This window comes from Ipomoea triloba, chromosome 6 (genome assembly GCF_003576645.1).
Source record: "Ipomoea triloba cultivar NCNSP0323 chromosome 6, ASM357664v1".
In the NCBI taxonomy this organism is placed as follows: Eukaryota; Viridiplantae; Streptophyta; class Magnoliopsida; order Solanales; family Convolvulaceae; genus Ipomoea; species Ipomoea triloba.
The window spans coordinates 15456689-15480596 of NC_044921.1; the positions used below are offsets into that span (position 1 = coordinate 15456689).

At 36.9% G+C, this 23908-nt stretch overlaps 3 protein-coding genes across 8 annotated transcripts in view; 2 read left to right on the forward strand and 1 right to left on the reverse strand.

Moving 5' to 3' along the window:
• The window catches only part of LOC116022221 (farnesyl pyrophosphate synthase 1-like), a 462332-nt gene that overhangs the window by 195152 nt on the left and 243272 nt on the right, over positions 1–23908 (reverse strand). The gene's annotated exons all lie outside the window — the stretch shown is intronic.
• Positions 80–21909, forward strand: LOC116022207 (putative late blight resistance protein homolog R1B-17). Of its 3 annotated transcripts, none has more exons than XR_004099157.1 (3): positions 80–2828; positions 2946–3045; positions 3136–3706. XR_004099157.1 is itself a non-coding variant. In XM_031262817.1 (3 exons), the coding sequence occupies exons 1-2, from the start codon at positions 173–175 to the stop codon at positions 21527–21529; spliced, it is 2694 nt and encodes an 897-aa protein (XP_031118677.1). In that variant the 5' UTR covers positions 80–172; the 3' UTR covers positions 21530–21559; positions 21655–21909. The 3 variants fall into 3 exon arrangements, 1 of the variants encoding a protein (XP_031118677.1); XR_004099158.1 differs by having other exon boundaries at positions 3157–3706; XM_031262817.1 differs by lacking the exons at positions 2946–3045; positions 3136–3706 and adding exons at positions 21492–21559; positions 21655–21909.
• LOC116022209 (putative late blight resistance protein homolog R1B-17) lies at positions 15866–19220 on the forward strand. Of its 4 annotated transcripts, none has more exons than XM_031262819.1 (3): positions 15866–18521; positions 18612–18706; positions 18802–19220. In XM_031262819.1, the coding sequence occupies exons 1-2, from the start codon at positions 15959–15961 to the stop codon at positions 18659–18661; spliced, it is 2613 nt and encodes an 870-aa protein (XP_031118679.1). In that variant the 5' UTR covers positions 15866–15958; the 3' UTR covers positions 18662–18706; positions 18802–19220. The 4 variants fall into 4 exon arrangements, with proteins under 4 accessions (XP_031118679.1, XP_031118680.1, XP_031118682.1 ...); XM_031262820.1 differs by having other exon boundaries at positions 18823–19220; XM_031262822.1 differs by lacking the exon at positions 18612–18706.

A 23908-nucleotide genomic window follows, 5' to 3' on the forward strand; every position in this document is an offset into this window, starting at 1 on the left:
ATGGAGTCGTCGTAATATATTACATAAATTAAATTAAATTGTAATTTATTGATGAGCCACGCAATATCTAATGATTGCGTCGGCTATATATACATACAAGTTGAGCAATAACAAGTGCAAGCATTGTACCACCACATTTCATCAAATTAAGCATCCAAACTAAACAGTAGTTATGGCTTTTCTTGCAGTAACTTCTCTAATGAGAACTTTAGAGTTTCAGTTCCTACACCCCCAACCACGAGTCATTCTTTCAAACAGAGAGCAGACTGAGTCTCTTTATGAAAAACTTGGTCGTTTCCTAGTTTTTCTTGATATATTTGAGAAGAATGCCGACAATCTTCCGGAGATGAGAGCAGTCATAGAAGAAATTATAGATGTGACTGTCCAGGCTGATGATGACATTGAAGAGGAACTGTTGACCGGCTTCAGAACTAGTGTACTGCAGCAGCAGCCCACTGCTTCAACAAAACTTGAAGAAACCTTGCAGCGCATAGTGGATGACGTTGAAAATCTGGTGCAGATTACAATAAACACCAGTGAGCTTGTCAACAGTAATCTCACGGTTGGAGGCTCCTACCCACAACATACCTCCCATGTGGATTTGGTCCACGAGGACACCAGTGAGGTTGTGAACAGTAATCTCACGGTTGGAGGCTCCTCCTCACAACATAACTCGTGTGAGGAGGATGCAATGGTAGGACAATCAGAAGAGCTGGATAAGGTAATGAGTCAGCTCCTTGGTGGCAAAGATAAACAACCACTCCAAGTAATGGCACTTGTGGGCATGGGCGGCATTGGCAAGACAACTTTTGCTAAAAGAATTTATGATGAGCCTAGAGTCATATCTCATTTCGATTTACGTGCTTGGACAACCATGTCTCAAGAGCATAACAAAGGACAAGCGATCCTTGACCTTTGTTGTTGCGTCAAGCCATCAAGCAGTGCCTTCAACAATGAAATGAAGGACGATCTAGCTGAGCAACTTTGCAAAAGTTTATCAGGCCGTAGGTACCTTATTATTGTGGACGACATATGGACTACTGCTGCCTGGGATGATATCCACAGATGTTTTCCTGATGATAATAATGGGAGCAAAATATTGTTGACGACGCGAGCTAAAGAGGTAGCCAAGTATGCAGGCTCTGGTGAGTGTTCTTATGACATGCGTTTCTTAAATGAAAAGGAAGGTTGGGGTTTATTTCATAAGAAGTTTTTGGAAAAAGAATTACTTGAGAGAGATGAATTTAAAAAAGTCGGGATGAACATTGTTCGGAAATGTCATGGTTTACCAATCACAGTTGTGGTGATGGCAGGGCTTCTATCTAAAACCGATAAGTCAATAGGTGAATGGGAAAAAATTGAAAAAAACTTAAATTCTCTATTGGCTTTAGACCTTCATGAGCGATTTTCAAGAATACTCACGTTAAGTTACAACCACTTGCCTAGTCATTTGAAGGGTTGTTTTTTGTATTTAGGAGCTTTTCATGAAGATAGTGAGATTCCAGTTAAAAAGCTTATTAGGTTATGGATTGCAGAGGGATTTGTAGAGACAATAAGTCATAGAAAGAAGCTAGAAGAAGTATGTAGAGATTATTTGCAAGATCTTATTGATAGATGTTTAGTTATGGTTAGTAAGAAATGCTTTGATGGCCAAATCAAGACCTGTACCGTGCATGATCTGTTACTCGAGTTGTGCTCGAGCAAGGCTATAAACGAGAACCTTTTGTTCCTTGAAACTACTGGTAGCAACCATACTTTTGGTCGCTTTCTTCGATTAAGTGATGAGCGTTGGTTAAGTATTAAAGTAGTAAATACAGATTTTCATATTTCCATTTCTTCCAAGAAATGGCGTTCCATTTTATGTTTTAATAGCTCTGGTATGAAATGGTTTTTGCAAGCCACCTCTTTTAAGAAGTTAATAGTGTTAGACTTGAGCAAGATTGACTTCAAGTCAGGTGTGCCTCAAGATATTACAGATCTTGTTTTCCTAAGGTACCTAGCATTAGCCTCAAGTATGCTTCTAAAGCATATACCTTTGGACAAGAATTGGAATCTACAGACACTAATTATCAGTGAAGGAGATGATAAGGATGCCCACAAGCTGCTGCCTCATGGAATTTGGGATAATTTGCAACAACTAAGGCATCTTGAAATCAACCACAAGCTGCAGGTTTCTATTGATCTTCTAAAAGTTCAAGAAAACCTGCAGACACTTTATTGGTTGTCTATCTCACAGTGCACAGAGGAAGTGTTTAAGAGAATCCCGAATGTTAAAGAGTTGGGAATAGTTGCAGGAGAACACGACAAAGTGTTGCCACAAGATTTAAATAACCTGTGTTGTTTAGATTATCTTGAGAAGCTAAGAGTTGATGGCTCTGACCACCCTTTACACTTGCCTCCACAGCCACAGGGTCATATTTTCCCAAAAAACCTCAAGGAGTTGACATTTGTGAGTACCCGCATACCATGGAGCGAGATGAGTATTATTAGTATGCTATCTAATCTGGAGGTGCTTAAACTCAAGAACTCGGCCTGCAAGGGACAGGTGTGGGAACTAACTGAGGGTCGTGGCTTCCCTCAGTTAAAAGTTCTTATCATTTCTGGCACAGATTTGAAGGTGTGGAAGGCATACAGGGACTCTCCTTTCCCTAAACTCGAGCGCTTAAAACTAAAAAAGTGCTTCGAGTTGAAAGAGATGCCAGATTGTTTTGAACGTAGCATGACACTCCAATTAATTAAGTTGGTGTATTGCTCTGCTTCCCTTGTTCATTCTGCTAACAAGATTAAAAAAGATATGTTTGATGTTCTTGACTTCCATACTCGACCAGGTATGTCTCTTAACTAATTATTTTCTTTAAAAAAAAAAAACTAATTATTTTCTTTATTTAATTTCTTTCATCTACTATTCTTTACTTTTCATAATTCATTTTATGGTAAAATACTAGACCGTCACCAATCACCATGTTGATCCTCTAAGAAGAAGAAGGTTCTAGTGAATAAGCTTGTAGAGATCAGAAGAAACCTGAGTATCCCCATACTTTAATGGTAAGTCTAGCTCTTATATATTTGTAATATGCAAATATTGAGTTCCTTCTTTCCTATTACAGAGTTAATTTCAATTAACCATCAATTTAGTTCTTGGATGACAAAAAGCAGATTCCCTGGAAAGACGAAGTAGCAACCCAAGGAGGCAGAAGCTGTTGGAGCGAAGGAAGCTCTAAAATGGATGAAGGAATTAAACCGGTCTCGATAGAATTCAAGCAGAGATGGACGCACTTCAAGTTCTTCAGAGCCTACATCTACAGCATTTAGACTTGTCCAACCCTTTGATCTCATCATTAATGACATTTCTAGATTAGCTAAAATTTTTCTTAGCTTAATTTTAGGTTTTTGTTTCTTGAGCGATTTGCGATATGGTTGCCCATTTGCTTACTAGGGAAGCCGTATTCAAGCTAAGTTGTGGTTTTTTTTTTTTTTTTTTTTTTTTTTTTTTTTTTTTTTTTTTTTTTTTTTTTTTTTTTTTTTTTTTTTTTTTTTTTGAGAACAGGTTGTGTTGTTCTTGTTCTTGATTTTCCTCCTCCCCTGTTGAGGATATGATCTACTGGTTTCTAATCTAAATTAATGTTATGACGGCTTTTGTTTTTCCATAATTTGATTATGAATTGGAGGTGAAGGGTGGAACCACCAACTTTCTATTTAACAAAAATACAGATTATAAATTGCTTTTGCTTTTATCAATCTTTTTAATGACTTAGTAAACTACAATTTATAAGGAAGGTATCGGACGAAGGAAGCTAGTGATCATATGATCATCAATATTCACTCTGGACTGGAAAGTAATTTTCACATTGAATGAACTACTATTTTGTTTCATTATTAAATAACTAGTATTTTCGTGTGTGAATGAATTTATTATAATATTTAACATTGGATTTCATTTGGGCGCAAACCTAGGTACCGCTTTAAGAACCTCTGGCTCAGGGAGTCACTCTGTAGGGAAGTCGTCATGACGCAATGCTGGTCAAACTCTCAGGGCCAGCTCCTTCTTGATCGATTGAGCGCTGTGGCAATGCGATATGGAACTGGGGAAAAACTTTGCTAGAGATTGTAAGATAAAAGTTAAATATATAAGATCTTCAGAACATATGTTTTCCACATACAATACTGCATTAATGTTTAACAGATGTACTTGGCTCCATGGTTTCACTGCATATGCTTCAAATGGAGACTTGATTTCTCCCTCCAGACCCTGAACCTTCCCTTAGTCTAAGAATTCTGATGGAGAGAGAACTTTAGTTTTTGCAGAAGGTTGGAGAGAGGACCAGAGACTCTGAGTAGTTGATAAACCATCTCACAATTCTATCAACGTAAGTGATTATCTGACCAGTTGAAACTGCTCCTTATTTTATCTAACCAATAACATAATTATTATTATTATTAAATTTAAATAAACATTTATGAGCCACAGAAAATAATAAATAAATCATATAATAATAATGATAATTATTTTAACATTCTCCCACTTGGCTCATAAATCATAAATTTAATAACGAACGTGAAACATAATATGCAAAGTATAAGCTAATTCTTTCGTTACATTGGTCAGAACATAAGTCATCATTTAGTTAGAAACTAATAAGAATCATGGCGGTAATACGTCACTAATTTAACGCAGTCCCTTCCATGTATCACAATATTAATTTCAAACTTAATAAGATTCATAATGATATTTTCCATAATGGTGCACGATAATGTCTTTGTCAAAGACAAATCCTGTTCATATTGACATAAAACATTCATGTATATATAGTTCAAACTAAACAGGATACTTAATACAGAAACAAAATTATATTGAGCTCCAAGTATCAAATATATAAAAACACAAACTTTAACATAATGTTAACAGTTTTCAATAATGTCCATTCTCTCAACATGCTCATTAAATGCCTTTGGTGGCAAAGCTTTAGTTAATGGGTTTGCAATCATTAATTTAGTGCTAATGTGTTCAATAGATACTCTTCGTTCCCGAACGCCTTCTTTAACGGCAAGATACTTCAAATCAATATGTTTAGCACCACTTGTATACTTGTCGTTTTTAGAAAAGAAGACTGTTGCGGCATTATCACAATAAATTTTCAGCGGCTTGGCAATACTGTATCGACAATTCCAAGTCCTGAAATAAAATTCCGCAGCCACAACCCATGATTTGTGGCGATAAAACATGCCACAAACTCAGCTTCCATAGTGGATGTAGCAATGACAGTCTGTTTCGCACTTTTCCCAGATATAGCCCCCTTAGCTAAAAGGAACATATATTCAAATGTGGACTTCCTTGTGTCCAAACACCCGGCAAAATTTGAATCTGTGTATCCTATCACCTCAAGGCGATCTGACCACTTATAAGTAAGCATGTACTCCTTTGTGCCTTGTAAGTATCTTAACACTTTCTTTGCAGCCTTCCAGTGATCCATACCAGGATTGCTTTGATATCTACCAAGTATCCCAACAGCAAAGCTAATATATGGTCGGGTACATGTCTGAGCATACATCAAACTCCCAACGACAAATGCATAAGGAATGTTTTCCATTTCCTTTCGCTCCAATTCACACTACAAGAAAAATCGCGATTCGCGACGGAAAATTGCGGCGGATATAATTCCATCACCATATCGCGATGGAATTAAATTCCGCTGCAAATTAACGACGGAAAATAATTTCGTCGCGAATTTTGGCGCAAATAGAAAATAAAACCCGGGAAAACTTAGTGGCAAAAAACTCGCGACCGATTTTAGTTCCGTTGCAAAATGGCGACGGATTTAATTTCCATCGAGAAATGGCTATGAAAATTGCGACAGAATTTATTCCGTTGCGAAATGTCGCAATTTATTTGAAAATTAATAAATATTGCGACGGGGTGTACTGGTTTTGAAGGAGTGGAAGGCATAGGGGGACTCTCCTTTCCCTAAACTCGAGCGCTTAAAACTAAAAAAGTGCTTCGAGTTGAAAGAGATGCCAGATTGTTTTGAACATAGCATGACACTCCAATTAATTAAGTTGGTGTATTGCTCTGCTTCCCTTGTTCGTTCTGCTGACCACATTAAAGACGAGCAACTTAACATCGGGAATGATATATTTGAGGTTCTTGCCTTCCATACTCAACCTATATCTTCTTCTCCGGCGAGCTACCATTTTTTCCGACGAGCAACCATTCTTTCCGGAGAGCTACCATGTGTTTGCGTAGTGTTTTTTTGGTTGTTTGTTTGGGTTTTGTAGGTGGAGGGACCCTCGTTCTCCCGGCATCGGAGCAGCTCCTCTTCCTCTTCACCCTAATCGTCGGAGAAGAAGATATAGGGTGTGAAATAACCAAAATTCCGGAGTGTCCAAAATTGATAGAAATTGAATAGTCAGGGTATGCAATTAACACTTTTGAAAGTCGTGGACTGAAATTAAGAGGACCCTAATAGTCAGTAGACTAAAATGACAATTTTCTCTATATTATATACTATCAAATAATGTACATTCTGTATACAAATGATGTACTTTTAATATATTAAAAATGTACTTTACATTCATGGTCATACATTTATGTGAACCATGATCCACACAATAATTTGCCGTATAATATATTATATACTATCAAATAATGTACATTCTGTATACAAATGATGTACTTTTAATATATTAAAAATGTACTTTACATTCATGATCATACATCTATGTGAACCATGATCCACACAATAATTTGCCGATTAAAACTCGGAGGCCCACTTCTTTTTTTTTTTAAGTCGAGTTGTTGCTGTGTATCAATTACGCCCAAAATGACTAAATATTTTCTTTTCTGACAAATATGATTTTATTTGTTTTTTCTCTCATTTCTCCAATTATTGTACTGACAAAAATTAAGAAAAATTTCCATCAATTGACATATCTGATATCACATTATTTTTTTCATTCCAGCGGGCAGCGGGAGATACACAAATTAGTTCGTGCTAATAACCAACCTCCCTTTGAGAAATTCATACACATCCTCCTCAAGGGAGGAAACAACATCAGCTGCCATTATTTTAATGTGAGGGAAATTACCTCACATTATTTTAATGTCCATTAGCTGTCATATAACATCATTTTAAGTGTCCACGCTTCACACAGAACAACCTTATTATATCCTTTTAATTATTTAAATGTAATGGACATTTAAAATTGGAGTATTATGCCATTTTGCCAATTGCCAGCTAAGGTCAACTCTATTAGGGATTTTTTTTTAAAATAAATTTTGCAAACTTAAAAACTTGTTTATGATTTTTAATAAATGGGGGATTGGTTTTTTAGTGTTTTTTACTGCAAAACCAAAAAATAAAAAATAAAAAAATTGTGAGGCTTAGCTGCAAACCTGAAAAAATGGAGAGAGAGTCGCATATGCATGTCAGGCGCACCTATTGCGCCCAGCTGGCGCCTAAACTAGTTTCTTTTTTATTACTTTTTCCTGTCATTTTTTTATTTTTATTTTTATTTTTATTTTTTTCATCTTCCCTCTATCATCTCTTTCATACCACCTTAATTGGATGTTTGATAGGATGGAGTAATTGTAATTCATTCATACCAAACATCAAAGGAATTGCAATTACATTATTTAGTTTGAGGAAATTATAATTCCATTGTAGAATTGCAATTTCTAGGGTCTCCCCATGAACTGCAATTCCACATTTTGGGTGTGTTTGGAAAGTAGGAAAATTACTTCTAGAAAATGTTTACTGAAAAATGAGTCATTTTCTTTTCGCGTGTTTGGTTGCATTCTAGAAAACTATCTTGGTGTTTTTGATTCATTTTCTGTAAAATGAGCATAATTATTTATAATTTAAAATATTTAAAATATAAAATGGTACGTGGTGGTGGTGGTAGTGGGTGGTGGGTGGTGCGGTAGTGAGTGGTGGTGGGAAGTGGTGGTGGGTGGTGGTGGGAGGCGGGTGGCGGCGGCGGAAGTGATTAGCTGCTCCACTGCTGCAAATAGAAAATGACTTCCCCAAAAAATGGAGAAGTTATTTTTCAGAAAATCACCTCTATTTTTCATTAACCACACCCCTATTTTTCATTACCTTCCATTTTTCACCTCTAGCCAAACACCGAAAACCTTGAAAATGATTTCCACCCAAGTTTCCAAACACACCCTAAGAAAAGCCTAGTAATAAAGTGAAAAAAATGCAATACTTTTAAGTGAAGTAAATTTTGGTAGTATAGCAGTTAACTGAATGAGTCAAAGCAGAATTTTGGTTAACATGCTTTCAACGGATATAATTCGGTTTGATTAATGGCTAAGAATTTTACATAATTTTAATTATGTTCAAAATTGTCGGTTAATTGAATGGGGTTAATTGAAGATATATATATATATATATATATATATATATATATATATATATATAAGTGTTAACTCCATTATTCCCATTTTCAATTACTTGTATTTATGTACGAAGAAGGATAATAATTTTATGCCAATTGGATGAATTCATTGCGCAAAAATATTGAGGTTACTGTAGCGATTCTAGACAATCACAAAAGAGATTTTTTTTTTTTTGAAACACAAAACCACGCAATATATTAATTCACCAAATCCTTTATACTAATCAAACTAGAAATAAAACTGAGGAATAAAATCAATACATTCGTTGGTATAAGGGTAGGGATGTGAACAGTAAATATTTCCACAATTCTTTGAAGGCTAGCTAGGAAACGCAGAAATAGAATACACAGACTTAAAAATGCTAATGGAGTGTGGGTGGATGATGAGACAGGGATGAGCAAGGTAATGGTTGAGTATTTTGGAAACTTGTTTACGTCTGAGCAGGGTGACATGAGTGATGTCCTTGAATGCATTTCGCCAAAAGTTACTGCCCAGGACAATGAATGCCTACTAAGACCGCTAAGCTCTGAAGAGGTTCGTAAAGTGTTGTTTCAAATGTATCCTGATAAAACTCCAGGACCGAACGGAATGAGTCTGGGTTTCTATAGCATTTCTGGGATGTCGTTGGAGGGGAGGTGGTTGAATTTTGTAAGCTGTTTATGGAGTCTAATAAGTTACACCTAGATGCCAATGATACATATATTGTGTTGATCCCGAAGAAGGCTAAACCTGAAACTATGATGGAATTTCGACCAATAGCGCTATGTAATGTGCTCTACAAAATTGCAGCGAAGGTTTGTGCAAATAGATTAAAAAGTCTATTGAACGCGATTATCTCGGATGCTCAGAGCTCCTTTGTGCTTGGACGTTTGATTAGTGATAACATTATGCTTGCATATGAAGCTCATCACTATTTGAAGCGAAAGACACAGGGTAAGGAAGGGGTGGTGGCGTTGAAAGTGGATATGAGCAAGGCCTACGATCATGTTGAATGGAGATTTGTTGAGGCAATGTTGATTAAAATGGGTTTTGCACGAAAATGGGTAGATATTCTGCTGGAAACTATCACTACGGTCAAATATTGTACTACATGAACAAAGTCAGCTAGCTAGGCCCTATTATTCTTGGAAGGGGTCTTCGTCAAGGGGATCCTTTATCTCCCTATTTGTTTCTAATAGTGGCTGAGGGTCTGAGTGCATTAATCAAGAAGCAGATGCTCGCGGGAAGCTTGCATGGTGTTTGTGTCTCTAGAGGTGCACCACCAATATAATATCTCATCTCTTATTTGTAGATGACTGTTTCCTTTTCCTTGGTGCTAGTTGTCAAGAAAGTTTGGTAATGAAGGCTTTGCTTGATACATATTCTGCAGCATCGGGCCAGAGGATAAATTATGATAAGTCAATTAATTGTTTTAGCACAAATGCATGTGTCTCAAACTGAAAGAGCAATTGTGACCCAAACATTGGGGGTGGTTGAAGGGGATACATTTGGGAAATGTTTGGGCTTGCCCTCCTTGGTAAGTCGAAGGAAAAATGAAATCTTAGGATTTATTAAAGATCGGATCCTTGCCCGGATCTGGAGTTGGAATTCAAGAATTTTTTTCCCGTGCGGGTTGCGAAGTTTTACTCAAGAATATAATTCAAGCCATGCCTGCATACGTTATGATGGTTTTTCTTCTACCTGTGGGGCTGTGTACAGACATAGAGACGTTGATGAATGAGTATTGGTGGACGGGATTGGTAAGGAGTGGAAAAGGGGTTCGGTGGAGAGCATGGAAAGGATTATTGCTTCGTATATTTGTTGCTGCTCTCAGTGTTCATTTGTATTGTTCTTCAAGTCTTCATGCCTTTTTTGTATATGATTAAATGTATCCGTTGGAGCGGATAATTTTATTTTTGAAATCTTGATACTTGTAGCTTGATAAGTTAACAATTTGTTCTTTTCTTTTGGCTTGATTTTCAAGTTGCTTCTAATAGATTGATCTTTCTCCTTTGTCTTGATTTTCAAGTTGCTTTAGACAGATTGATTTCCTTTTTGCAACTTGGTCTATATCTTCAGGCTTTATTAACTTTATAGATCTTTCCAATGTTGGCATGTAGTTTTCTTGGAAATTTCATAGAAATATTTTAATGCATGTGGTAATTTTCGAATTTACCTCTTGCATTTTTCTCCAATGTTGTTCTCCTTGTATCTTCGGGATATGCCGTTGATCGAAATTTGGGGAACGACTCAGATCTCACCGTATATATGCTTCACTTGAGAGACTTTTGCACCATATCTCATCCCATATATATTTCAATTACGGGTTATTGAAATGGAATAAAATTCCTTATCTATTCGGTCAAATCCATTCCATGATTCAAAGAGGTCGGAAGTAAACAAAAAACTTAACGGGATATACGGGTTCATTTTTTTTTTTTTACTGCCAATTCAATCAAACCAATTGGATGCATTTCAAAAATCATAAAAGGGTTATGGCTTTCCTTTCAGGTTGCATTGACTTCTCTGGTTTACTTTGGCATGGTAGGTGGAATTGTGAAAAGAAGGTTCCTATATATCTTCAAGGCTCACGATGACTTCTGTGGAGTTGAGGAAAAAGCAATAGAGAGAACAATACAGGTCAGGTAAAGAATAATAAAAAGTTAACAACACCAATTCTTCTTAAATGAAGAGATGATGTCATTTTAAATCGTAATTCACATAAATATATCTACGACGGTATAGATCATGGTCCAAGTAATAACGGTCGCTTATATTATCACACACATCCTTTTGTAGCAGACTACCCAAGCAAGATAGAAACGGATGACAATAATTGAAAACCTGGGAAAAAGTACTTTTGTTTTTTTTAAGGGAGGGGAAAACGTATTATCACACACATCCTTTTGTAGCAGACTACCCAAGCAAGATAGAAACGGATGACAATAATTGAAAACCTGGGAAAAAGTACTTTTGTTTTTTTTAAGGGAGGGGAAAACGTATTATCACACACATCCTTTTGTAGCAGACTACCCAAGCAAGATAGAAACGGATGACAATAATTGAAAACCTGGGAAAAAGTACTTTTGTTTTTTTTAAGGGAGGGGAAAACGGATTAAGACTTGTAGGCCCATCTTTTTATTTATTACGGAGTTTTTTTTTTTTTTTTTTTTTAAGTCGAGTTGGTGCGTGCACACCAATTGCGCCCAAAATCACTAATTTTTTTTTGACAAATTTGATTTTTTTTTTCTCTCATTTCTCCAATTGGGATTGGACTGACAAATTGTCCATTACCTGGCATAAAACATTATTTTACATGTTCACGCTTCACACAAAACAACCTTATACTTTTAATTATTTAAATGTTATAGGGCATTTAAAATTGGAGTGATGCCATTTTTCCCTATTGCCAGCTAAAAGCAACCCAATAACATCATTAGGGATATAAAAACATTTTAAATGTTGACGCGTGAATGCCTTTTTTTTTTTTTTTTTTGTTTTAAAGAGCTGGTGTTCACACCAAACAACCTTAATAAAGTGTTTGTTAGGATGGAGTAGTTATAATTTTATTCCTACCAAATTTCATTAAATTTTAATTATATTATTTAATTGGAGAGAATTACAATTTTATCATAGAATTGCAATTTCACATTTTGTGGAATTGAAATTCTATAATAATTTACAGTTTTGTGTTTAGAATGCTTCATGAGATAAGCTTGGCCTTGCTAGGTAAACAAGCATGGCGGTTGGTAACTAAACCTAATTCACTAGTGTCTCAGGTTTACAAGGCTCGGTATTACCCGAATTCATCCTACTTAGATGCTAAAGAGGGCAGTAATCCATCGTTTATTTGGAAAAGGAATGTTGGCGGTGCAGGACACATTGCGGAAAGGTGTTGACGTTGCATTGGCAATGGGCTAGAAACCATAGTGGATTCAGATGCTTGGTTACCTTCTGATGATAATCCGTATGTTCAAACAATATTGCATGAGTCAATTTCCTATGCTCCAGTCGCCTCTTTAATGAACGAAAAAGATACGTGGGATGCAGATTGCATTCGTGATATATTTGATGCCCGTGATGCTAGTTTGATTTTGAACATTCCAATTAGCAATCGCAGACCTCCAGACACATGGACATGGCATTGGGATACTAAAGGTGATTATACGGTTAAATCATGTTACCGGTCTCTAATCGTTCAAGCTCGGGATGATAGACCATGTAATAAATTATGGGCTTTGCATGTACCTCCTAAGGTTAAAGTATTTTGTTGGCAGTTAGCTTCTTGTTTTCTTCCCTCCCGTGATGTTTTATTGAGTAGGCATGTTCACTGTGCTGTGATGTGTCATATGTGTAGGGTGGTGGAGGAAAGTTCATGTCACCTTTTTGCAAACTGCAGCGAAGTAAAGAAATTTTGGAGGGCTTTGAATTTGGGTTTCACTGGTCATGAGGTAAGCAATATCACTGCATGGTTCTTTAGTTGTATTAATGGATTGCATGGTGATAAATTGGACTCCTTTATATTGACGTGCTGGGGGTTATGGACTAGTATAAACAACTATGTGTGGAATAATATCCCCTTTAATTTGATGCTAATATGGTCATACAGCGGCTGGCCTCTTTCATACACAATTGGAGAGTGGTGCAGGACAATGTGGGTATACACGCTACTGGTAGTGAGGTGCGAGAGAATAGATGGATCCGTCCGCAACGGGGTAGGCTCAAACTTAACACGGATGTCGCAATACATCAGGGCCGAAATGTTATGGGTCTTGGTTGGGTGCTTCGGGATGATGATGGTATTTTCCTTGCGGTGAAGAATGTGCATGTTGTGGGCTCGTTTGATGTTAAGCAAGCCGAGGCCCTGAGCATGCGAGAGACCGTAAGTTGGTTCAAGGACACCAGTATGGGAGGTGTGGACGTGGAAACTGATTCACAACTTTTGTTTAATGCTTTAAAGTGTAATTCCTTTTATTTTGCTTTTGGTTATTTAGTGGATGATATTAAAAAATTGGCATCATACCCCTGATTAATGATATTGAATTCAGGTTTGTTAGGCGATCTGCGAATTGTGCTGCCCACGTTGTTGAATTGCTCGTGAGGCCATTTCTGAGTCAGGTTGCGGGGAGTGGTTTGATTCCCCTCCTATTTTTCTTGTTGACTGTCTTGCTGGTGATTTAATGAATTAAGTATTTTCAAAAAAAAATCAATACATTCAATTCTTTCATTAGTCTCGCTCAACGCTCTCTTAGCCAAAACATGGGCAAATATATTTCCAGTACGTACATTTAACGAAACGGAATTGACAGTAGGAAGCCCTCGCAAAAGAAGACGGATCTCATGAATAATAACACCAAAAGGCGTAATATTATCCCCAATTTCCACAGCCTTTGTCACAACTTCAGCATGTGTTTCAAGGATAACATGACACCATCCCTGTTGCTTAATCCAACTCAAAACCTCCTTAGCACCCACTACTTCCTCCTCACGAACCGAAAACGTAGAAACCACCCCTAGCATACACCATCACACTCATGACGGAACCAGAGACATCACGTAAGCACCACCCAAATCCCATTCTGCCCGCCACATGATTAAATGCAACATCAATATTTAGCTTTACAAACGGCAATCACATGAGAGAATTAGGAACCAATTATAGTTATTCATTTAGAAAGATTTAATGGATCAAACCTAATTTCAAAAAAATACAATGGCGTTTTTATAAATAATTCAAACTTAGAAATGCAAGTAACAATCATTATATATATATATATATATATATAGGCACGCTCTATTGAGAACAAGTGCTCAAGAGATAAATAAGAACCATTTACAAATGTCCAGATTAACGAATTGGATGTAATTTAAAAAAAAAAAACGACGCACTGAAATTTTCGTAAATAACTCAAACATTGGTACAAGTAAATGTGTTATAAGTGCAAGTAGCCGGTACACCTTTGCAAGTAAAATTGCTTACAAGTGCACCTATTTTCACTTACAAGTGCAGGTAATTTTCCTTGTTAACATCCCTGCACCTAGGTGCACCTAATTATAACGTTAGGTGCGCCTAATTATAACGGTTGGTGCAACTATTTATAATGTTAGCTGCACTTAGTATTGATGCTCAATGTAAATTTTACTTGTACTTATAATACATTTTACTTGCACTTGTAATACATTTTACTTGCACTTAGGTGCACTGTATAAAATTGTTAATTGCACTTGTGATACATTTTACTTGCACTTCGATATTCAATTATTTACGAAAATACAACCGCATTTTTAAAAATCAGTGTTTCTGATCTGTTAGATCTGGACACGTGGACGGATGACATGCGTTCTGATTTGTCTCCTAGGCAAGTTGTTCGCGATCATATATATATATATATATATATATATATATATATATATATATATAGAGAGAGAGAGAGAGAGAGAGATCAAATGGGAATGAGGTGTCCAAATTAGACTTGCGGGTTAATGATAGCGTTTGATCTTGCCAAAATCAACCATCCGAATTGAACACTGATTAAAAAAATGTGGTGGCATTATGCTCATTTTGCATTTTGTTGAAAGCTAAGGTCCGTATTTTCAAAGCTTAAGGTGCATAATTTTAACACTTAAGTGCGTCAATTTTACTCTTGAAAACTTAACGTGCGTTATTCTTGAAACTTAAGGTGCGTCATTCTAAAGTCTAAGGTGCATATTTTCAAAGCTTAAGGTGCGTCATTTTAATATTTAAGGTGTGTTTGTTATACACTTAAGTGCATAAGTTCTACATGTAAGGTACGCCACATTTATATTTAAGGTGTGTCCCACTTAAGTGCATAAGTTCTACACTTAAGATGGTGTCATTTTAACACGTGCGTGATTTTACCACTTAAGGTGCGTCTTTGTAACAGTTAAAGTGCGCAATTTTTAACACTAAAATGTTCCATTTTAGCATTTAAGTGCGCCATTTTAACACTTAAGTGCATAAGTTCTACACTTAAGATGCGTCATTTTAACACGTGCGTGATTCTACTTTCTCAAGACGCACATTTATTTTAAAAAATTTTATTGATTAGAGCCGTTGATCCACATTTGACAAACAGCTCAAATCTCACCGCATATTTCACTTGGGAGACCTTTGCACAAGATCTCTATCCCTATATATATCTTTCAATTAAGGGTTATTTAATTTTATCCTATTGAAATGGAATAAAATTCCTTATCTATTTGGTCAAAATCCATTCCATGATTCAAAGATGTTGTAAGTAAACAAAAAGGTTAACGGGATATACGGGTTCGATTTACTTTGGCATGGAATGTTGCATTGACTTCTCTGGTTTACTTTGGCATGGTAGGTGGAAAGTAGGTTCCTATATCATCAAGCTCATCACGATGACTTCTGTAGCAAACGCGCAATGGAGTCGTAGTAATATATTACATAAATTAAATTAAATTGTAATTTATTGATGAGCCACGCAATATCTAATGATTGCGTCGGCTATATATACATACAAGTTGAGCAATAACAAGTGCAAGCATTGTACCACCACATTTCATCAAATTAAGCATCCAAACTAAACAGTAGTTATGGCTTTTCTTGCAGTAACTTCTCTAATGAGAACTTTAGAGTTTCAGTTCCTACACCCCCAACCACGAGTCACTCTTTCAAACAAAGAGCAGATTAAGTGTCTTCATGAAAAACTTGGCTGTCTGCTAGTTTTTCTTGAAAAATTTGAGAAGAGTGGCGACCAATTTTTGGAGATGAGAGAAGTCACAGAAAAAATTATAGATGTGACTGTCAAGGCCGACGATGACATTGAAGCGGATCTGTTGAAGGTTCATTCTCATCGGCACAAACTTGATGAAACTTTGCAGCGCGTAGTAGATGACGTTGAAGAGCTGATGCGGATTACATCGAACACCAGAGACCTTGTCAACAGTAATCTCACGGATGGAGGCTCCTCACAACATACCTCGCATGTGGATGTGGTCCACGAGGAGGCCGATGCAATGGTAGGACGCTCAGAAGAGCTGAATGAGGTAACCAGTCAGCTCCTCCGTAGCACAATTAAAACACGCCTAGTAATCTCAGTTGTGGGCATGGGCGGCATCGGGAAGACAACTTTTGCTAAAAGAATTTATGAAGATCCTACAGTCAAATCTCATTTTGATAAACGTGGTTGGACAACCATGTCTCTCGAGCATAACAAAGGGCAAGCGATCCTTGACCTTTGTCGTTGCGTCTATCCACCAAGCAGTGCCTTCAACAAGGATCTAGAAAACCATCTACGCAGAAGTTTATTGGGCCATAGGTACCTTATTATTGTGGACGACATATGGACTACTGAAGCTTGGGATGATATCCACAGATGTTTTCCTGATGAAAATAATGGGAGCAGAATATTGTTGACCACTCGGGCTAGAGAGATAGCCCAGTATGCAGGCTCTGGTGAGTATTCTTATAACATGAGTATCTTAAAGGAAGATGAAGCTTGGGGTTTATTTTATCAGAAGTTTTTGCATAAAGAAGTACTTGAGAAAGTTTCATTTAAAGAAATCGCTATGAAAATTGTTCAAAAATGTCAAGGTTTACCACTCACAGTTGTGGTGATAGCAGGACTTCTATCTAGAACGGATGAGTTAATAGATGAATGGGAAAATGTTGAAAGAAGATTAAATTCTCTAGTGGCTTTAGACCTTTATGAGCAACTTTCAAAAATATTCACTTTGAGTTACAATCACTTGCCTAGTCATTTGAAAGGTTGCTTCTTGTATTTAGGAGTTTTTCATGAAGATAGTGAGATTCCAGTTAAAAAGCTTATTAGGTTATGGATTGCTGAGGGATTTGTAGAGACAATGAGTCATAGAAAGAGGCTAGAAGAAGTAGGTAGAAATTATTTGCAAGATCTTATTGATAGAAGTTTAGTTATGGTTAATGAGAGAAGCTTTGATGGCAAAATCAAGACCTGTCGGATGCATGATCTGCTACATGAGTTGTGCACGAGCAAGGCTAAAAATGAGAACCTTTTGAAACTTGAAACTACCGGTAGCAGGCATAGGTTTGATCGCTTTGTTCGATTAAATGATCGTTGGTTAAGTCTTAAAGTAGTAAATCCAGATTTTCATTTTTCCATTTCTTCCAAGAAATTGCGTTCCATTTTATGTTTTAATAGCTCTGGTAGGGAATGGTATTTGCTAGCCACATCTTTTAAGAAGTTAAGAGTGTTAGACTTGAGCAAGATTAACTTCAGGTCCGGTGTGCCTCGAGATATTACAGATCTTGTTTTCCTAAGGTACCTAGCATTAGCCTCAAGTATGCTTCTAAACCATATACCTTTGGACAAGAATTGGAATCTACAGACACTAATCATCAGTGGAGAAGATGATGACGATGCCCACGAGCTGCTGCCTCATGGAATTTGGAATAATTTGCAACAACTAAGGCATCTTGAAATCAACCACAAGCTGCAGGTTTCTATTGATCTTCTAAAAGTTCAAGAAAACATGCACACACTTTATTGGTTGTCTATCTCACAGTGCACAGCTGAAGTGTTTAAGAGAATCCCGAATGTTAAAGAGTTGGGAATAGTTGCAGGAGAACACGACGAAGTGTTGCCACAAGGTTTAAATAACCTGTGTTGTTTAAATTATCTTGAGAAGCTAAGAGTTGATGGCTCTGACCACCCTTTACACTTGCCTCCACAGCCACAGGGTCATATTTTCCCAAAAAACCTTAAGGAGTTGACATTTTCGAGTACCTGCATACCATGGAGCGACATGAGTATTATTAGTATGCTACCTAATCTGGAGGTGCTTAAACTCAAGAACTCCGCCTGCACGGGACAGGTGTGGGAACTAATTGAGGATCGTGGCTTCCCTCAGTTAAAAGTTCTGATCATTTCTCTCACAGATTTGAAGGAGTGGAAGGCATACGTGGACTCTTCTTTCCCGAAACTCGAGCGCTTAAAACTAAAAAAGTGCTTCGAGTTGAAACAGATGCCAGATTGTTTTGAAGGTAGCCTGACACTCCAATTAATTAAGTTGGTGTATTGCTCTGCTTCCCTTGTTTGTTCTGCTAACCACATTAAAGAGGAGCAACTTAACATCGGGAATGATATATTTGATGTTCTTGCCTTCCATACTCAACCAGGTATGTCGCATAACTAATTCTTTTCTATATTTAATTTCTTTCATCTACTATTCTTTACTTTTCATAATTCATTTTATGATAAAATACTAGACTATCACCATGTTGATCCTCTAAGTATAGAAGAAGGTTCTAGTGAATAAACTTGTAGAGATCAAAAGAAACCTGAGTATCCCCATACTTTAATGGTAAGTCTAGCTCTTATATATTTGTCATATGCAAATATCGAATTTCTCCTTTCCTATTTACATATATAGTTAATTTCAAATAACCATCAATTTAGGTCTTGGATGACAAAACGCAGATCCCCTCCCTGGAAAGGCAAGTAGCAATCCAAGGAGGCAGAAGCTAGGGAAGTTCTAAAATGGATGAAGGAACTAAACTTGGACAGAATTCAAGCAGAGATGGACGCTCTTCAAGTTCTTCAGATCCTACATCTACCGCATTTAGACTGTCCGACCTTTTGATCTCATCATTATTAATGACATTTCTGGAATAGCTGTAAATTTTCAAAGCTTAATTTTAGCTTTTGTTTGTTAAGCGATTTGCGATATGCATGGTTGCCCATTTGCTTACTAGGAAGCCATATTGAAGTTAGGTTGTGTTGTTCTTGATTTTCCTCCTCTCCCTGTTGAGGATATGATGTACTGGTTTATGATCTAAATTAATGTTACGACTGCTTTTTTTTTTTTCCAAAAAAAATCAATTTAGGTCTTGAACTGTTATTTAGTTTTCGTACTATTGGATGTTATCAAGTAATTCTACGAAAAGGATTATTAGCAGAGTTTCAGAGAGGAGAAAAGCTTATTTTCAGTATGTAAAATCATCTGGTCAAATACAATTTATATAGGAGTTGGAGGATCATTTATCATGGCATTTACCCTGATAATAAAATTTTATTTTCTGGGAGGTTAAGGTTGGAGCAAAAGAATGAGGTTGGTGTTGGTGGGATTGTGGTGCTTGTTGAGAACTGAATTAATTGTATTGAATGACAACATAGTTCAAAGATACAGATTATATGGATATATATAATGAGAGAATCTCAGGCAGACTAGAATTGATAATTACAGGAAGCCTAGAATAGGGGGTCATAATCTAACTCAAATACATATAGTCCTAATACTCTCCCTCAAACACAGGGTAAGTTAGAATAGGGGGTCATAATCTAACTCAAATACATAGAGTCCTAATACTCTCCCTCAAGCACAGGGTAAGCTAGTAACCTGTAGCTTGTCTCTAAAAAAAGAAAATTTAGGACCAGATAGAACTTTAGTAAAGATATCAGCAATGCAAGTTGATCTTTGGTTGAAATAAAGAATTGCTTCAAAAAGATGAATTTAAAACAATTGGGATGAACATTGTTCAAAAATGTCAAGGTTTACCACTCATAGTTGTGGTAATGGCAGGGCTTCTATCTAAAACCAATAAGTCAATAGATGAATGGGGAAAATTTGAAAAAGAATTAAATTCTCTATTGGCTTTAGACCTTCATGAGCAATTTTCAAGAATGTTCAGTTTGAGTTACAACCAGTTGCCTAGTCATTTGAAGGTTTGCATTTTGTATTTAGGAGTTTTTCATAAAGATAGTGATATTCCAATTAAAAAGCTCATTAGGTTATGGATTGCAGAAGGATTTGTAGAGACGAGGGGTCATAGAAGGACACTAGAAGAAGTAGGTAGAGATTGTTTGAAAGATCTTATTGATAGAAGTTTAGTTATGGTTAATGAGAGAAGCTTTGATGGCCAAATCAAGACCTGTTGGATGCATGGTCTGTTACATGAGTTGTGCATGAGCAAGGCTAAAACCGAGAACCTTGTGTACCTTGAAACTACTGGTAGCAGGCATAGTTTTGGTCACTTTGTTCGATTAGGTTATCAGCGTTGGTTAAGTCTTAAAGTAGTAAATCCAGATTTTCATATTTCCATTTCTTCCGAGAAATGGCGTTCCATTTTATGTTTTAATGGCTGTGGTACGGAATGGCATTTGCAAGCCACCTCTTTTAAGAAGTTAAGAGTGTTAGACTTGAGCAAGATTGAATTCAAGTCAGGTGTGCCTCGAGATATTACAGATCTTGTTTTCCTAAGGTATCTAGCATTAGCCTCATCATCAAGTATGCTTCTGAAGCATATACCTTTGGACAAGAATTGGAATCTACAGACACTAATCATCAGTGAAGAAGGAGATGCCCACAAGCTGCTGCCTCATGGAATTTTGGATAATTTGCAACAACTAAGGCATCTTGAAATCAACCACAAGCTGCAGCTTTCTATGGATCTTCTAAACCTGCAGACACTTTATTGGTTGTCTATCTCACAGTGCACACGCAAGTGTTTATGAGAATCCCGAATGTTAAAGAGTTGGGAATAGTCGCAGGAGGAGACGACGAAGTGTCGCCACAGGGTTTAAATTATCTTGAGAAGCTAAGAGTTGAGGGCTCTGAGTATAGTTTCCCACAAAACCTTAAGGAGTTGACGTTTGTGAGTACCGGCATACCATGGAGCGACATGAGTATTATTAGTATGCTACCTAATCTGGAGGTGCTTAAACTCAAGAACTCGGCCTGCACGGGACAGGTGTGGGAACTAACTGAGGATGGTGGCTTCCCTCACTTAAAAGTTCTGATCATTTCTCGCACAGATTTTAAGGAGTGGAAGGCAGACGTGGGCAATCCTTTCCCTAAACTCAAGCGCTTACAACTAAAAAAGTGCTTCGAGTTGGAAGAGATGCCAGCTTGGTTTGAAGATACCATAACACTCCAATTAATTAAGTTGGTGCACTGCTATGCTTCCCTTGTTCATTCTGCTAACAAGATTAGCGAACGACGTTATCCCTGGAATGATAGGTTAGATGTTCTTGACTTCCATACTCGACCAGGTATATATTATATGTGTCTTAACTCATTATTTTCTTTAATTTCTTTCATCTACCATTCTTTACCTTTCATAATTCATTTTATTATGATAAAATACTAGATTATCATTACTATGAAGAAGAAGGTTCTAGTGAATAAACTTGTGGATGGAGATCAGAAGAAAGCTAAGTATGTATCCCCATAGTTTAATGGTAAGTTAATTAGCTCTTTTCTATATATTATGCAAATAATATTGACTTCCTCCTTTCCTATTACATATATAGGTCTTGGATAACAAAAAGCAGATCCCTGGAAAGGCAAGTAGCAACCCAAGGAGGCAGAAGCTAGGGAAACTCTAAAATGGATGAAGGAATTAAACCGGCCTGGACAGAATTCAAGCAGAGATGGAAGCACTTCAAGTTCTTCAGAGCCTACATCTATAGCATTTAGACTCGTCCCACCCTTTGATCTCATCATTAATAACATTTTTAGAATAGCTGAAAATTTTCTTAACTTTTTGTTTATGAAGCGATTTGCGATATGCTTGTCCATTTGCTTACTAGAGAAGCCGTATTCAAGTTAGGTTGTGTTGTTCTTGTTCTTGACTTTCCTCCTCCCCTGTTGAGGATATGATGTACTGGTTTTTTTATCTAAATTAATGTTATGACTGCTTTGATTTCCCATAATTTGATTATGAATTGGAGGTGAAGGGTGGAACCACCATCTTTCTAGCTATTAAACAAAAATGCAAATTATAAATTGTTTTTGCTTTTATTAATCTTTTTAATGACTTTGTAAACTACAATTTATAACGAAGGTATCGGACGAAGGAAGCTGGTGATCATATGATCATCAATATTCACTCCAGTGTGTACATATATATAGGGGCACACTCCCATGCGAACTACCGCCCAAGTAGGAAATGAGAACGCTCATCAACCGTCCACGTGTCCAGATTAACAAATCAGATGCGATTTTAAAAAAATGAAGCGGTGGCATTTTCGTAAATAACTAGAACTTTGGTGCACCTAGTTTCGCACATATTTTCACTTACAAGTGCAATTAATTTACCTTGTTAATATTCATGCACCTATTTTTGCAAATATTTTCACTTACAAATGCAAGTAATTTACCTTGTTAATATTCATGCACTTGGTGCAACCTAGGTGCACCTAATTATAACATTAGGTGCACCTAGTTATAACATTAGATGCACCTAGTGTGCACTTAGTGTTGATGCTCAGTGTACACTTCACTTGCACCTATAATATATTTTACTTGCATCTGCAATACATTTTACTTGCACTTGTGCAAGTAATTTACTTTGTTAACATTCATGCACCTATGTGCAACCTATGTGCACCTAGTTATAACATTAGGCGCACCTAGTTATAACATTAGGTGCACTTAGTATTGATACTCATTGTACAATTAACTTGCACTTCTAATGCATTTTACTTGCACGTGTGCACCTATTTTAACTTACAAGTGGAAGTAATTTACTTTGTTAACATTTATGCACATGGGTGCACCTAGTTATAACATTACATGCACCTAGTTATAACGTTAGGTGCAACTACATTCCGGACACGTGGCGCGCTGCGATTCGTCCGCAATTCTCTCCTGGGCGGCCCGTATGATATATATATATATATATATATATATATATATATATATATATATATATATGTCCTTAATCAGGTGAGAACGTAAGGACAAATCCAAACCATTGATCTAGTAGATCTAACGGTTGAAATAAACAAAATTTTGTAATATTTATGAAAATGACCCCACTCATTTTAAAAGTTTATAATATTTATGAAAATGACCCCGCTCATTTTTTACTTGATTTCTCATCCATCAGATCTTGCAGATCAATGATTTAGATTTGTCCTCACATCCACACCTAAAGAATTGTTCTCACCACCACTTACGATCTCCAACAATGTGCACTAGAAGGCACAATAATATGCGCTGGAAGGCACAACAATGTGCATTGCAGGCAAAATGGTGCACTGTAAGGCACAAATATGTTAAACAATTATTGAAAAGACTAAATTTAATACATGATCTTCAACACAAATCATAAACGATCACAATATTCAACTGAAATTAGTAATTAGTGATTCATTCAAGATCAAATGTTGTTTAATATATACTACGTAGTAATTAGTTATGCTCAGCTCTAGGCAAGCTAAGCCTGCCCCCGAGGGTGCCAAGATTTCGTCTTGGAAATTAGGCGATGGCGACCCCATGGTACGCGGGGGCTGTCTCTACCTCTGGTGGGGTAGAGTAGGCTCTCTTGTTTCCCCTTCCGGCTCCTGACATCCTTACGGGAGAACATCGGCCTCCGAAGGGAGGCGGGGCCTACGTAGCCGCATTTCATATCTCCCTATTGATCTTGCAGGGTGAATTTACACTTTGCGACTCGGCCATTTTGGTGTACTCGGGCTTGTATGAAAACTGATAGAGACTAAGAGCGTATGCTTTTTGTATCGGCCCCACAGACGGTGTCAATGGTGATTCTGTCGGGACCGA

Excerpts from the sequence above, each read along its gene's own strand:
- LOC116022207 (XM_031262817.1), top strand. The coding sequence starts at position 173 with ATGGCTTTTCTTGCAGTAACTTCTCTAATGAGAACTTTAGAGTTTCAG. Across the intron at positions 2,829-21,491 it reads TGACTTCCATACTCGACCAG|ATTATCATTACTATGAAGAA; the intron begins GTATGTCTCTTA and ends ATAAAATACTAG.
- LOC116022209 (XM_031262818.1), top strand. The coding sequence starts at position 15,959 with ATGGCTTTTCTTGCAGTAACTTCTCTAATGAGAACTTTAGAGTTTCAG. Across the intron at positions 18,522-18,822 it reads TGCCTTCCATACTCAACCAG|ATCCCCTCCCTGGAAAGGCA; the intron begins GTATGTCGCATA and ends GACAAAACGCAG.